General features: G+C 29.8%; 5 protein-coding genes across 10 annotated transcripts in view; 3 read left to right on the plus strand and 2 right to left on the minus strand.

Moving 5' to 3' along the window:
• Nucleotides 1–258: 258 nt before the first annotated feature.
• On the plus strand, nucleotides 259–6,210 carry LOC108691472 (aldose 1-epimerase-like). 3 transcript variants are annotated; one of them, XM_018199228.1, is made up of 4 exons: nucleotides 259–375; nucleotides 3,344–3,552; nucleotides 4,544–4,911; nucleotides 5,576–6,210. In XM_018199228.1, exons 2-4 carry the CDS (start codon nucleotides 3,351–3,353, stop codon nucleotides 6,071–6,073), a joined length of 1,068 nt encoding a protein of 355 aa, XP_018054717.1. In that variant the 5' UTR covers nucleotides 259–375; nucleotides 3,344–3,350; the 3' UTR covers nucleotides 6,074–6,210. The 3 variants fall into 3 exon arrangements, with proteins under 3 accessions (XP_018054717.1, XP_018054715.1, XP_018054716.1); XM_018199226.1 differs by lacking the exon at nucleotides 259–375 and adding an exon at nucleotides 2,088–2,404; XM_018199227.1 differs by lacking the exon at nucleotides 259–375 and adding an exon at nucleotides 3,137–3,210.
• Nucleotides 6,211–6,725: 515 nt separating this feature from the next.
• Nucleotides 6,726–8,458, minus strand: LOC108691509 (small integral membrane protein 12). Of its 3 annotated transcripts, none has more exons than XM_018199281.1 (2): nucleotides 7,738–7,869; nucleotides 6,726–7,049 (listed from the first exon to the last, which is right to left on the minus strand). In XM_018199281.1, the coding sequence occupies exon 2, from the start codon at nucleotides 7,032–7,034 to the stop codon at nucleotides 6,792–6,794; it is 243 nt and encodes an 80-aa protein (XP_018054770.1). In that variant the 5' UTR covers nucleotides 7,035–7,049; nucleotides 7,738–7,869; the 3' UTR covers nucleotides 6,726–6,791. The 3 variants fall into 3 exon arrangements, with proteins under 3 accessions (XP_018054770.1, XP_018054769.1, XP_018054768.1); XM_018199280.1 differs by lacking the exon at nucleotides 7,738–7,869 and adding an exon at nucleotides 7,883–8,034 and having other exon boundaries at nucleotides 6,727–7,049; XM_018199279.1 differs by lacking the exon at nucleotides 7,738–7,869 and adding an exon at nucleotides 8,423–8,458 and having other exon boundaries at nucleotides 6,731–7,049.
• Nucleotides 8,459–8,737: 279 nt separating this feature from the next.
• LOC108691508 (protein FAM32A-like) lies at nucleotides 8,738–9,818 on the plus strand. The gene is made up of 3 exons (XM_018199278.1): nucleotides 8,738–8,948; nucleotides 9,114–9,246; nucleotides 9,342–9,818. The coding sequence occupies exons 1-3, from the start codon at nucleotides 8,860–8,862 to the stop codon at nucleotides 9,462–9,464; spliced, it is 345 nt and encodes a 114-aa protein (XP_018054767.1). The 5' UTR covers nucleotides 8,738–8,859; the 3' UTR covers nucleotides 9,465–9,818.
• A 357-nt stretch (nucleotides 9,819–10,175) lies between these two features.
• On the minus strand, nucleotides 10,176–14,322 carry LOC108691484. 2 transcript variants are annotated; one of them, XM_018199243.1, is made up of 10 exons: nucleotides 14,173–14,322; nucleotides 13,599–13,838; nucleotides 12,705–12,862; nucleotides 12,476–12,623; nucleotides 11,945–12,371; nucleotides 11,668–11,822; nucleotides 11,048–11,287; nucleotides 10,741–10,973; nucleotides 10,570–10,666; nucleotides 10,197–10,473 (listed from the first exon to the last, which is right to left on the minus strand). In XM_018199243.1, exons 1-10 carry the CDS (start codon nucleotides 14,222–14,224, stop codon nucleotides 10,451–10,453), a joined length of 1,773 nt encoding a protein of 590 aa, XP_018054732.1. In that variant the 5' UTR covers nucleotides 14,225–14,322; the 3' UTR covers nucleotides 10,197–10,450. The 2 variants fall into 2 exon arrangements, with proteins under 2 accessions (XP_018054731.1, XP_018054732.1); XM_018199242.1 differs by having other exon boundaries at nucleotides 10,176–10,666.
• Nucleotides 14,153–15,006, plus strand: part of LOC108691485 (dephospho-CoA kinase) — a 2,396-nt gene continuing 1,542 nt past the window's right edge. The window contains exons 1-2 of the mRNA XM_018199245.1: nucleotides 14,153–14,280; nucleotides 14,600–14,842. Of these exons, the coding sequence (XP_018054734.1) occupies nucleotides 14,731–14,842 (112 nt within the window). The 5' untranslated portion in view covers nucleotides 14,153–14,280; nucleotides 14,600–14,730. The remainder of the gene's footprint in view (nucleotides 14,281–14,599; nucleotides 14,843–15,006) is intronic.

A 15,006-nucleotide genomic window follows, 5' to 3' on the forward strand; every position in this document is an offset into this window, starting at 1 on the left:
CCTGCTCCTTTTATTATGAGGAGCCCCTAATGCCCGTGTCACACTACGCTTTGGAGACTGAGGATTGCGAATTGAGGATTAGAATTCAGCCAATTAGAATGAAACAGATTAAAATTAAAACTATCTGATTGGACGAATTCTAATTATTATTATTCGCAATCCTCAATCTTCAATGCGTAGTGTAACTTTTACACGTCTACCAAGAATTATCGATGTGTTGCGCAGATGTGTTATATGGTGAAAAAGCTGCGCAATGACACCGACAACTGTCGGTAAGCGTATAAAATAGTTACAGAATCGCACCCCAGAGCCATTAATCACCGAAGAAGATACAAATTTACTAAAAAGATTTACTAAAAAGATAGACAAATTAAGGTAATTATTAAAAATATCCCCTCACTCCAAATCTTAATAAAAATACACTTCGACATGTTTTCACTCAAAATGAAAGAATCTGGCAAAAAAAACGTGATGATCGGCCTTATGAATCAAATTATTAAGCGCTATAGATTCAAAACTTTAAAAGTTAAGATATCTGTCATTCCGACTCGGTACAATATTATGTACACATTCTTTAATTACGCAAATTCGCTACATTAAAAACATATTCACTGCTTTAAAAACACAAATTTACCGCTTTAAATACACAAATTCTTTGCATTAGCAGTGAATTAGTATTTGTGAAGCAGAGAATTTGTGTTTTTAAAGCAGTGAATTAATGTTTGTAAAGCAGAGAATTTGTGTTTTTAAAGCAGTAAATGTGTTTTTAAAACAGTGAATTTGTAATTATTGCAGAACGTATACATAGCGCTATATTGAGTCAGGATGACAGATATCTTAACCTCTAAAGTCTCCAACTTTAACGCTTAATAACTCAATTCAGCAGAAGCTGTCTGCCACGTTTTTTTGATAGATTCTTTCGTTTTGAATGAAAATACGAATAAGTATTTTTATTATGATTTGAGGTTGAGGAGGGGAGGGGGAGGAAGTCGTAATTATTCTAAATAATTGCACAAAATAATATGATAAGAAATATAGTAACTAGATGAACTAAAGAAAGAATTCAAAAAATAATAGATTCTGTGTTAAAATATCTAAATATATCGCAAGAAGCGATAGAATATATTAATTATTTCCTCCAATCTGAGACAAGAAGTATGTACCTCATGAATGTTGAATATGACTGTAGGTTATAGACTGTAGATTTATTTGTTTTTTTTTTTTTTTTAGATTAATTAATTAAAGCGAATCTGCCATGGCTAGCTCGTCATTCTCGTCATCTATGCAATCCTACAGTGAGCCATTTACACAGGAACAGGAAATAATACTTTACAAAGCCATAAAGATGGTCAGTGTTATTTTTGAATGAACTAGAAAGTACATTAGCATCTTTTGTTAAAAATGTTTTGAATCTGTTGCAGCATCTGCAAGAAATTCAAATAGTTACTCAAGATATTAATCAGCAATTCAAAAATATTCAAGAAGAAATGCTTGTTACAGCAGCTTTGATAAATGCGATTGAATCAAAAACCAAAGATTAATTAGGATTATTACATTTGCAAAAAAAAATATGGCAGTGTATCTTAGGAATGTAAAAAGTATCACTTGCCAAATTTACAACTTCTCAAACTGCAACAATGCGAACAATATTACTAAAGTATCTAAAGATGTATGATATGATGTTAAGAGATTCGAAAGCCTTGTGCTACGAAAACACAAATCCTCGATGAAAATAATTTTCCTGTAATTTTGTGTAATAATACAAGAATGATTTATTTATATAACACTTCTGCAGAAGTATATTTAATGTAAAAAAAATAATCTTTCATTAAGTACTTCAATATTATCTGCATTTTGAAAATTGAATTTTATGTCAATTGATTAAAATTTTATAATTAAACGTAAAACAAAGAATAAAAGTTAATTCTAATTTTTTTCATCTCCTTTCAACGTGAAAAAATAGAATGATTGGATTGAGATAAAAAAAGAAATTCGATCGTACTGAAATTGATCGCTATTTGAAAATTAAAACTGCGAATTTATGATGTTATGAAATTTCCTATTAATTCTTTATCTTTTATCACATTTTTTCCTCTACTCGTGCAGTATATCTCTTCCAAGACGAGACCTTTTTAATAAATATAACCTTGTGCAAATATTGATGGAAAACTGTCGTGCTTGGTCAGTCGTGCGATACTTGGCATACATACTTGTTGAAAACAAAGATGCAATTTTTTTTAATGCAGATAGTATAAATAAAAAATCGAGAAAAACACCTTGCGAGACGTATCGTGCTGCAAATTGCAGAACATGTTCATAGCTTGCACTTAATACACAGTTATTAAAATTTTTAGTTAACAATGTCGCGCTTCTTTGTATTTCTGGTCTTCTCTTCCTGGCTTGGGTAAGAAACATACACCTATTGATTTTATTTTTGCATCTCTTGTACAACAAAGAGGATTTCAGCCTCATCGCGATAAAAAATATTCTGTGAATAAAATTTAAAAAGTATGAGAAAAAAGAGTAAAAGATCTAGAAAGTATAATTTTAATAAGATGGGTTTTTTATCAATAAATAATTATCAATACTTTATATTATACTAAAAATTATATTTTTAAAGATAACTGCTTGCATTAATATTCATTACTATTGTTATATCCTCATGTATTATATTACATTATATTTCATTGATATTTTATTAACAATAAAAGATAGACTTTCTTATCATCAATAAGCCAAATTATATCCTTGTTTCTTTTAATTTAACGAGAAATTCGAAATTATCAAATGTAAAACTTTTTGCAAACTTTTTAATCAAGCTCTGGAAAGTGCGATATTAAATATAGAAATAAATTAAAGATAAATTATAATTAAATACAGAAATAGATTAAAGGTAAATTATATTTTTTTAAATATAATTTTTCACTGTATTAAATAATTTTTTCACTATATATTGAATATTAGTATTATCGCGTTTCTTATTACATAATAAATTTATGTGTGCAATACTTTTATTACATAATAAATTTATGTGTGCAATCTACTTATTTTCTTGAGATAAGAATTGCAACATTATCAATTTACTGATATTTATACGATATACGAACTTACATAACAACACGTATGTACGGAATCTATTTTTAAGTATTTTTAGCGCGCAGTTTCAAGTCACTTCTTCACTTTTTACATCTGTAAATCAAAAACAAATCGGTAAATATAGATCGAAACTATCGATTTTTATAAGAAATATTGGTAATCATTAACATTTGTGTTAACGTTTCATAGAAATTTATTGCTCCAAGTGAGATTTGAAGTTGGAATCCAATCTATTGTTTTTACTTAGGACGAGCATGGCTGCGATCGCGCAAGAATCCATTACAACTACAACGTGGGGTTCTGTAAATGATCAGGAAATCAAGAAGTTTACATTGAGAAATAATGCTAGTCAAGAAGTCGATGTCGTAACGTATGGTGCGGTGATAACCGCTATAAGAACGCCAGATAGAGAAGGAAACGTAGCGGACGTCGTGCTTGGCTTTGACAATATCGAAGGTATTCTTATAATTTTTATTTGCTTATATGAATAAATATTTGATAAGATCTCGTTCTATTATATCGATTTTATCATTACTTGGCCTATTCTTAAAGATATAAAAATTAAAATAAAATTATAACAAAATATTTACTAATAACAGAATTAATATAATAATTTTAGAGACTATAATTATAGAATATAATAAATGAAAATAGTTATACAATGTAAAAAATATATTATGTCTCATAACATCGAGGAGACATTACATCGTTTTATTTCTTTTCGCATGTCTCTTTTCTGATTGTGTGTACTGAAACACCTTTTATTTTTTGACTTAAGAAACTTTGGGTTTGTTATATTTAAGGATCTGATTCATTTCATGCATACTCTGTTTTTACCTCAAATCTAAGGATATTTAAGCTTATTATTTTGCTACTATTGACAATATAAGCATTTCAATGATGGCTGCAAGTAGCTATTATTATGCATATGTTTCTTTTTCCGCTATATATTATAATTGTGAATATTATGATATTTATTTTTCATGTTCAATCTGTTTTAGAGAGCGAAATAAAAAATTTATTATGTTTTGTTTTTACTGACTGTAACAAATATTTATGTTTAACATTGAAAATGATCCGAGTGTGATCGAAACATTTGTTTACTGCTAGCATATTAGATTAAATTTTTACTTAACGATATTTGTTTCTTTTATTTTCGTTCAATTTCTATATTTCGACGGTTTATTTTATTTTATATAATAATTTTTGGCCCTTTTTTCTTTGGTTTTTTTTTTAAATTATGAGCTATATTCTCAATAGATAATAAAAATATATTAATTTAAGATATCAATAATATTTTAAAGCAAAATATGAAATATATTTCCGCAGTTTTATAATAGTTAATATTAAATTAACATAAAAATAGTTTTATATACAAAAATTCATAAGGATATAAATTAAAGTTGCTCTGAAGAACAAGATCATTTCGAAAAAAATAATATTTCAGGATATCTTTCATCGGAGAATCCATATTTTGGTGCCACAATTGGACGAGTCGCAAATCGCATCGGCAAAGCAACTTTTGTTGTGGATGGCCAACGTTATAATGTGTCCAAAAATAGTGGTAAAAACAGCCTCCACGGTGGTACTCACGGTTGGAGTTCTAAGGTATGGAATGCAACAATTCAGAATGACTGTGTAGTGATGACTTTGGTCAGTCCGGACGGTGATGAGGGTTATCCGGGATCAGTAACAGCAATAGTGAGCTTCCAACTGACAAATGATGGAGAGTTGCGCATAGAGATGAAAGCCCATTCCGAAAAGGCGACTCCGATTAATTTAACGAATCACAGCTACTTCAATCTCGCTGGACATGTATGTAGTATCTTTCCTTTCTGATTTGATGCAGAAAGTATTTATATTTTCGAAAAAGATAAAAAAATTACAAGACAGCTTCTAATATATTTTGCAATGAACGAAAGAAATAAATTTAAAAAAGAACAAGTTAGAAAGAACAGTTCCGATGAACACAGATTGTGGTTTTATTGGAAATATTTTTATTGGAGAATTATGGGCTTTCTACAATAAATCGTTAGTAATAGATCAGAAATCATGAGCAGGTTGTGAGCGAATAGTAGTCAATAGTGTCATAAAATAATAATAAATCAGTAATCAGTAGAGATGATCAAATTTTATTTCTAATGATTTAAAACTTAGATCATGTTATAACCAATCACATAATGTATTTGCCATGAACAATTACTTTTAAAATATTGTAATGATCTAATGTTATTTATTTTGGATGTAAGTTTCCTAAGATTTTTTTTAATGATTTGTAATTTTGACTTACTACTGTATGGTATGAATGATGACTAACGGCTTATTGTAGAAAGTACAAACATTGCGCTCGTCATATGAGAGAATAGTGACAGATTTAACTTAATTCCATTTGTAATTATATCACAGATACAATAATGTCATTGCTAGACAATTGATCGATCGCGAAAGTCTTGTGGATTATTATTCATTTGTTTTTCAGGCCACAAATGCATCAGAATTGTATAAACATATGATCACTATAAACGCCGATTGCTGGACTGTCACGGATTCCGAAAGCATTCCAACTGGTGAGATTCAATCAGTTGTAAACACCATAATGGATCTAAGGAACTTAAAAAAGTTCGGTGATGTCATCGACAAAGTACCGGGCGGTGGATACGATAATAATTTCTGCTTGCCGAAGTCGTACAATAACGAGAAAGTCAATTTCGTAGCTAAAGTAGTGCATCCATCTTCAGGACGCTCGTTGAAAGTATACTCGAATCAACCGGGCGTTCAGCTGTACACGACTAATTCTGTACCTGAAAATGGCATTGTGGGCAAAGACGGAGCAAAGTATTTCAGACACGCCGCTTTTTGTTTGGAAACGCAAAATTATCCTGACGCTATAAACCATGAAAACTTCCCAAACAGCGTGCTGCAACCAGGCGATACATACAATCATGTTGTCTTGTATAAATTTGGAGTAAAAAATTAATGCATTTCCATTTCTATGCTATAAACTTTGAAAAATTAAACAAATATTAAATAATAATTAATCTTTTATCGTGTTAATCTATAATTACGACCAGAATTGGTAACGCATTATTTGTAACAAATTCCTTTTATAAATTACTCGTTACAAATTACTTTTTTCGGTAACGAATGGATAACGACATTTTTGAGGTAACAATAACGATTATTTCTAACCATGTAAAAATTTTTAACTAGACTATATATATATTTGTGTGTGTGTGTGTGTGTGTGTGTGTGTGTGTGTGTATCAGTTTTTGAGCTTTATTTCTTTACTAGAATTTTGACTTTTCTTCATAATATTTACCGCAAAAATATGTATATAATAGTGTTTTTCATTAACAGAACTAGTGTGCACTCAGTGCATTATAAAGTCATTGTACATAAATCAAGACAAAGATGTGTTTAATAAAAATATAGAAACGAATTAAACCGTGAAATCCTCAAACATTTATACAATGGCTTTAATGTGTACCGAATTCTACTAGTGAAAAACGCTATAATGTTCTATTAATGTCAAGAAAAAAAAGTGAGGACTCATTACATTTTGATAATTATATAAAAAAAGATAAACATCTATATCTATTGTTAAACTTAATAAACTTTTATAACATTAGCTAACATTTTATTCAAACTTTTTGTTGTAATTATTTTCCATATCGAAATTATAATAAAATGCACACCTAACTAGACAACGACGGCGAAAGATTAACTTCTAAAGGATTGTGTTTCTTTTTGGTAGTTGAGGCATCTATATTTTCTAGTAGCCTTTCTTGTCGTTGCTGTGTGATAGGTTTTGTGGCTGGTGTATAACGATCAGATATCCATCCCTCCACATTATATCCAATAAATCCAATAATACCCACAATAGGAAGTGTAATGTATTTACCGAATCTGCCCATAGATCTCACTATCAAGGGCCACATTTTCTTAAATGGGAACTGAAATGGAAGCAAAATTATTCCAACAAGTTTCCAAAAACTATAATCAACAAAATTTACAAAAATACACATTATATCAACAAATACACAACACATACAGAAATATATACAAATATTATATAATTATGATAATTATACAGAATAAATGCCGCAGCTTCAAAATCAATAAAATTAGACTTATTCGACATGTTTTTACATGAAACGAAAGAATCTGGCAGAAAAAAAGTATCGTTCTGCCCTGTGAACCAAGATATTAAGCGATGTGCTGATTCTACAATGAGTCGGTAGTTAATAGTCTTACATCTTAGCAGTGAAGTTGACTAATAGCCAACTTGTACAACGACATTGATTGATCAATTTCATCTATTGACACTAAGGGGTTCCGTACAATAAAAGGAACAGAAAACAAAAAATAGAGAATAAGAATTTCAACTTATAAGAAACTGTATTCCACAATACATGATTTCTGATAGATTGAAATTCTTATTCTCCATTCTCTATTCCGTGTTCCTTTTATTGTGTAGAGCTCCTAAGACTTCTGACTACATACTTATTGTAGAAATAGCATAAAAGCTGACGACTATTGAAGTTAGGAAATTTATCAGAGGCAAAATGAAGTCTATAATGATATGTCTATAATTGAATTGTTCTACACGAGTTTCGACTTTCCATGCGAAGCGACTCTCACCCTTCCTTCCCCCTGCAAAGAGGCACATTTCTATAATTGTACTGTTGTTGTTAGAAAATTTATCATGTAGACAGTAGGGAGTATAGACTAGTGCTTATTGATTCCAGGCGGCGTAGCTACCCCAAACAAAATAAAAATATCCTACCTGCTCGAGAGCTAGAATAGTAAAAAGACCGTTCTAAAAAGACTGTTCTCATCTCCCACTATCTTCATGGGTTAGAAATATTCCAAGCGGACACTGTCTACACTGTCTACAACTTCTAGGCAGTTAGATCTCAAGCGGGTAGAACTTGTTACTTTTTTCTTGTTCGAGGCGGCGTAGAACAGTACAATTATAGACTTCAATTTATCTCTGTGACAAATTTTCTAACCTCAATAGTTGTCAACTTTAACGTTTAATATTTCGGTTTCACGAGGCAGAGCGATACTTTTTTCTGCCAGATTCTTTCGTTTCATAAAAACGTCGAATAAGCCTAATTTTAAAGATTTTTAAGCTGCAGTATTTATTTTGTTTTTTATTTTGTTTATTAATTACCGTAATTATATATGAACACCATAAAAAAAAATCTTATAACATATAAAATTCGTAAATTAGATATTTAACAGAAGAAGGAAAGTGCAATTATTAAATTCAAATGCAAGAACAATTCTAAACTCTTTAAATTTCAACCGCGAATATACTTACACAATTATTTTGTGCAGGTTAGGATAAATATTTTTTTGAACAAGCTAGCCAACTTGTAAGGTTCATGGAATTTGTTCTCAAACTCTCTAAAATCTGATCAATGTGATTGACCATTTCAGAATTTCCACCTTCAAAATTAAAAACTAATTTTCTGCAAATTATGCTTTATTTGTGTAAAACATACTTTAAATTAATAATTAAGTTATATTTTGAATAAAAAAAATTAATTTTACGTATTTTAGTATTATATACATAACAAATATATATTACATCACAGATGCCAGATGCCAGATTCTGTTTTGCAGTTGGCAATTTTGAAATTTAATTATTCTTCTCATGGATCCTTTTCACCAATTCCACGTTCCAGTGGACATTTGGGAATTATATACGTACTTTGTTGTTAATTGATATATACGATTAATAACAATTAATTAATAATGCCAGCAACGAACAATGAAGACGATCCGTACGCACACGTTGCGAAAGGTATCCTAAAATTGAAAAACGAACAAACAATGAGCAAAAAGTAAGTACTTCATTCATTTAATGTTTTTGGTCGAATGAGGTTAAGTTCGTCATGGATTGTTCACTTTTGATTTGTGTCGCGTGATTTTTTTAAATAAATAAACGCTATTCTTTTCCTTCTATTGTAATAAATTAATCAAACAAATTATGTGTATCGTTTTTATAGGAAAAAGGATAAGAATGGAAAAAAGAAGAAGCTGGTGGAAGTGTCAAAAATCATTGAGGAGGAAAAACCTCAAACGATAGAAGTGAAACGGACGAAAGCGGAGCTGGCTTTTCAAAAAATGCAAGAGAAAATGGTAAGCATATGTAGTCTATTTAAACACATCTATATAATGACATCAAATAAAAAAAGCTTGACACTAATAAAATTCATTTTTTCAATAAATTGCAGCAAACTGAAAGGATTAAGCAGAAAGCCTCTAAGACACATAAACAACGAGTGGAAGAATTTAATCGACACCTGGATAGCTTAACTGAACATTTCGACATACCTAAAGTGAGCTGGACGAAATAAACTGCAATGTTACTTAAAAAATTTATTTATATTGTAATGTATTGTATATATAATATAAACAATAGTCTTAGTTTCAGTTAAAAATAACACATATAATCATAACATTTTAATCTTTAAATATCTTCAAATAGTTTTCTTCTTTTTATATATTTTCTGTTTAAAAAAAATGAAAAAATTAACTTAAATGTGAATTATTTTAACAATAAATTATTAAGAAAAACTATGAAGAGAGAAATCTGGTATATATTTGTGTAACTTTGATGCAATTATAGTATTTAAAGATTAAATAAATTCTCTTCTTTATAAACGTCATATGATAAAATTAAATAATAATATTATTAATATAAAATATTACAAGAAATTGTATTTATTTTATAAATCATACAAAATATCCTTAGAACCCTCTGTAACTTTTTAATGACTATAGAGATATCATTTTACAAAGGTCAAGAGTTACAAAATAGGGTCCTTGATAATATACATTAAAAGTGCATTCTATTTCTAAACATAATTAAAATAATAAAAACATTATTAGTTTCTATACTTAATTTGAAAATATATTGTCCTATCAGGTAAAAACATTTAAGATAAAAATAATATTAAAAAATATTTAGAATAATATTCTGGAATTAAATTGTCTCTATAAATGTTTCGATTTTTATACATAAAAATTTTATCGCATCCATTTTATTATATTTATAAAAATATAATGTAAAGCAGAATGCAGTCATTTTATGTAAAAAATTCTTTGTAAATCTCGTGGACGGACTTTCGATATGTTAACATATCTTATATTACGTATTATCTACTTACATAAAATTAGATATGAATTAGATATGAATAAAATTTAAGGCACATGTAACCACATAATTACAATATGGATGGAATGCTGACGCGATGCAAATTGACAGTTGACAGAATGGTTTACGAGCGCATACATGTGATATTTCTGATATGAAATATCTTCTATCGCGGTATCTAAAGAATCAATAAATGATTTCGTTCTTTCCTGTGTAAAGAATTATTTACATGTTAAAGCATAGTACTACTATTAATAGTGTGACAAGCAAAAACGAAAAGCAGCTGTTTATATTGCCGTTACTACCAAAATGGAAGATCTTTATCGTGTCCTCCGTTCCCTCCCAGGGATTGCTTCCGTCATCAAAGTACATTGGACATCGATCGCGTTCTCGCTCGTATTCCTGTTAAAAGATCGTACATGAGTGAATATAGTTTCACTTAGAATTTACATATTCGGAATGGCATTTATTCTCACTTGTAACTCCAGCGCGACTGATGCGCCTTCTGTAAAATTTTGACTTGTTACATCTTGTTTGAGATCGCAAAATGGACCGATGGCTTGAGACATAAGCACTCTATTCAAATCAGCCCTTTGATATACCCAACAGCGATATTTGCTGTAAGGATCCAATTCGCTGAATGTAATTAAATACGATTTTAAGTTTTCTTTCCAAAATCCAATACATATCATTGTATAATCAGGATCGCCTGTAAAAATAATAATATTGACAGTATAGCTACATACAAGATAGGTGGACATATAAAATATCAATAAAACTTACTATAAATATCAACCGGTTTTCCTAAATGATCCACAGACAAGCAGTATGTTTCATCAATGGCGATCTCCTTTTGATCGTTATCACAAACCGAAAAGTCCGATATATTCTGTTTGCAATAAATATTTGGTCGCGGAGATTTAGTGACGCCACCTATAATTCTAGTCTCAAATAGAACATCTCCTTTTTGATGGAACATAAATTTACCGGCTATCGGACAGCGTACCGGAACGGCATTTTTTGCTAATAAAATTAAGAAATTAAAATTAATATAATTGATTACTCTACCGGAAATACACTCGTATTCATAGATCGAGATACATAGTCCGTTTTCATTTCAAAATCACTTTAAATAATGTCTTAAGAACTAATACTCTGTGATTGACAACTTAAGACTGCAGTTAAAAGTATACTTAAGATTTTAAATATAATATAAGAACTGACTAAGAATACCGATTATAATATAAATATAAATTCTTATTTCAAAATCCTCCTAAATAATGTCTTAAAATGGTAATATGGCTTTGTAATTGATTTATGACATTTTAAAACTATATTTAAGATCTTGCAATTAAGAACAAACTATGAATATCGATTAAATGTTCAACTTTATATGATTATACCTAAAAACAGATCGTACTTCCACGTTTCCTTGTTAGGAAATTGCACCCAAGAACACACCGTATGGAAATCATCTTTTATCACAGCGACTCCACGTCTGTATCGGATAATATTGTGATGTCGCCGCACGAAATCGAAACAAACGTAGTCTTTTTGGCTGTAAATGTATCTCAATTAACATTTAAATATGTATCTTTATAATATATGTACAAGAATTTTAATAACTCGCTGAATTTTACGTCAATCAAAAAGATTTTTTTTACAATCTGGTAAACATACCATCCATCAACGGTCAATCTCGCCATCATTACTCTTGAATCTCTTTGTTCACGACAAACGTAAACCGTTCGTCGAAAACGCGCCACATCGGGATACCAAGTTTCGATAATGTGAGTTTCATTAATAAAAATATCTGCGTCGATATTAGCAGTGTTTATCCAATCTCCAGACATATCCTCAGGTAATCGACAACCGGGTTCAACTACTTCAGCCTTAACTGGCGTGATCCGCAAACGTTCAGGACTTTTTTCGACGGTATTAAGAGTATTACATTCAGCGGTTATTGAAACACCGATGTATAAATCGTCATCACGATTCTTTAAGAAGCATCTATACTTTTCATCCTTCCGTGACTCCTTGGTATTTGCTACAGCGAAGAAATGATTCTTATCGACGAACCAATCGCCCAAGCAACTGTATTCTACCACTGAAAAAAAAACGACATTTGTATACTGTAATATCAAAATGTATATAAAGACATACTTTACAAGTTTAGAAGCATTTATCAAAAGGAAAAAAGAGTCTACTTACACCCATCGTTGGTATTTTCCATTCCAGGACAGTGTTTATAAGTGATATTAAATTTTTGATTGGTTATAAGAAACTGGGATCCCGCTGTCTGACAAGATCTGATTTGTGCGTCTGGATGATTGCATTCTCCCGTAAATCTAAAGCGATTCTGAAATAATATATAGATAAGCATTTTTGTTATACATACAATAAAGACATAAATAACTCTATAACGATTTTCTTATCTTACTTGATAAGCAAATTGCCAAACTCCTTCCAGAGAAGATCTGCAATTCACAGGCACGTAATTCTCAGAGAATAATGTTATCAAATATTGATTCGCGTTTAAACCTGTACAGACATTACCCACAGTGGGTTCTACTCCAAAAGGCAAATTCACACAAGTCACTGCAACAAGATATTACGATTGATAACATACTCGTGGATTATGTATTTATATATTGCTATATAATTTTTTGAATTGGAATAACAATGTAATAATGATATAAACAATGTTAATGCAATAGGTGCTAAAGACTGTGATAAGTAGATGAATTATGCAATAAAAGAAAATAAATGTACAAGATAATGTAGATATGCTAGTCGAAAATAATAGTTAGTTAATTTATAAAATATTAATTTATATTAATTTATAAAATATGGATGGATGTGTACGTGATAATTAATTATTTGTGAACCAAGTCCCTTCTAGGCAATGAGCTAATAAATTATTAGTGAGTGCAAAAAGGTATGTACAAGGGAAATTTTTATAAAAGAAGCCTTACTGTGGAAAATAAACTTTAATTAGCAATTTTATATAATAAGTATGCTATTTTCATATAAACAAAAAAATGTGATATATTTCTGAAGTTAAATTTCTCAATTATACGAATACTTTTTGTACATCAAATAACACAATTTTTTATTTTCGCTCATTTTTAAGATAATTTAATACATATCTCTTTTTAGATAAAATAATTTGAACAAATATAATACAGTCTATTTTATTCTTCGTTAATAAATTGCTAATTAATGTTTATTTATTAAAAATAAAGTCTTTTTAAAAGATATCTTCCTTTCATGAATACTTTTTGCACTCGCTATCTGTAATTTTTTTGAATTAACAGATTCATTTGTTATTTGCCTTCCAACTTTTCCAAGACATTTAATGTCCTGACAAGCAGTTTTACGCAATGATAACAGCTTTTATGCAAATCTCGAAATACGAATGTGTAATTAACATGATATTCTTCCAACATGTTTACACATATGCCTCGTCCAGTCATACTGTTAGCATTTATTTCTGTTACAGTACTCTTGGATTCCCATGAAAACCAAGATCCCCTGATAATCAGCGGAATTTGACAGCCCCTCTGACCTGCAACTGTCAGATATTTTATTAGCATTAATATATGCAATTATACTATTTTATCTGTATAATCTATTTATTAATAAATATATGTACATGTAAATTTTACTACATAAAATAATTACTCAAATTTTTAATGAATTCAGCAAAACATTTATAAAATCTCTCAAATTTACTTCACTTTGACTTAAAATATAAAAGTATAACTTAGGAATAAATAAAATGTAAATATAACACGACGAGATATTAAGTATTTAAATTTAATCAAATGGAAAAATATCATAAGTTAGCTTCAGTTTATGCACATACAGTATTTGACTTCACTTCGTAGAAATTTGTAAAAACTTACCATACCATACAAGGCACGTTACGAGAGAGAATATACATAACCAGCATTTCATCGTGCTATATCATTTGAAGGGACAAAAATAAAGTAAAAAATTCGATTGTTGTGGTTGTAAGTTGTGATGATTGATAAATTTGAGGCAAACCTAAAACACACGCCCAGTGCTATTAAGCACAGTTTTAAAGCTACTTCAAGTTCTGACGTTACTTCAAGCGCGTTCTCATCGACAACCGTGCTACACTTTTCTGTACTTTGTTGTGATAGAGAGTTAAAAAAATATAATAAAAGAAAAGCGGCTTATATTCCAGAGTGGGAGATGGGAAAACCTTCGTATTAAATTCTTTTTTCTTCCGATATTTTTCTCTTTCACAAGATAGATTTAAATAATTTCAAACTGGTCTTTATATTCAATAATCTATAAATGTTTCAGTAATGCAAGAGTAGAGGAGTAGTGCGGGTAACTTAATTAACTTAATTCGATGTGAATAATGCTGACATCACTAACAGAGTTGTTAAGCTGATTCATTCATATTTATCGTGTAAAAATTACATTTTTTTGAAATGTATTTAGTTGGATTGACTGGTGGCATTGCCACTGGAAAAAGCACAGTTGCTGCTGTTTTTCGGGAGCATGGCATCCCTGTTATAGATGCCGATGTAATTGCTCGGAAAGGTTAGGATGTATTGTACTTTACCCTGTCATGTCCGACATATATATATATATATTTATATTAGGTGTGAGAAAAAGTTTGTGGCGTTTTTCCCGTTAGATGCATTTAAAAAACGCCACGAACTTTTTCCCGAACTTTTTACCTAATATATATGTATATATATATA

This window comes from Atta colombica, unplaced genomic scaffold (genome assembly GCF_001594045.1).
Source record: "Atta colombica isolate Treedump-2 unplaced genomic scaffold, Acol1.0 scaffold47, whole genome shotgun sequence".
NCBI classification, from domain to species: domain Eukaryota; kingdom Metazoa; phylum Arthropoda; class Insecta; order Hymenoptera; family Formicidae; genus Atta; species Atta colombica.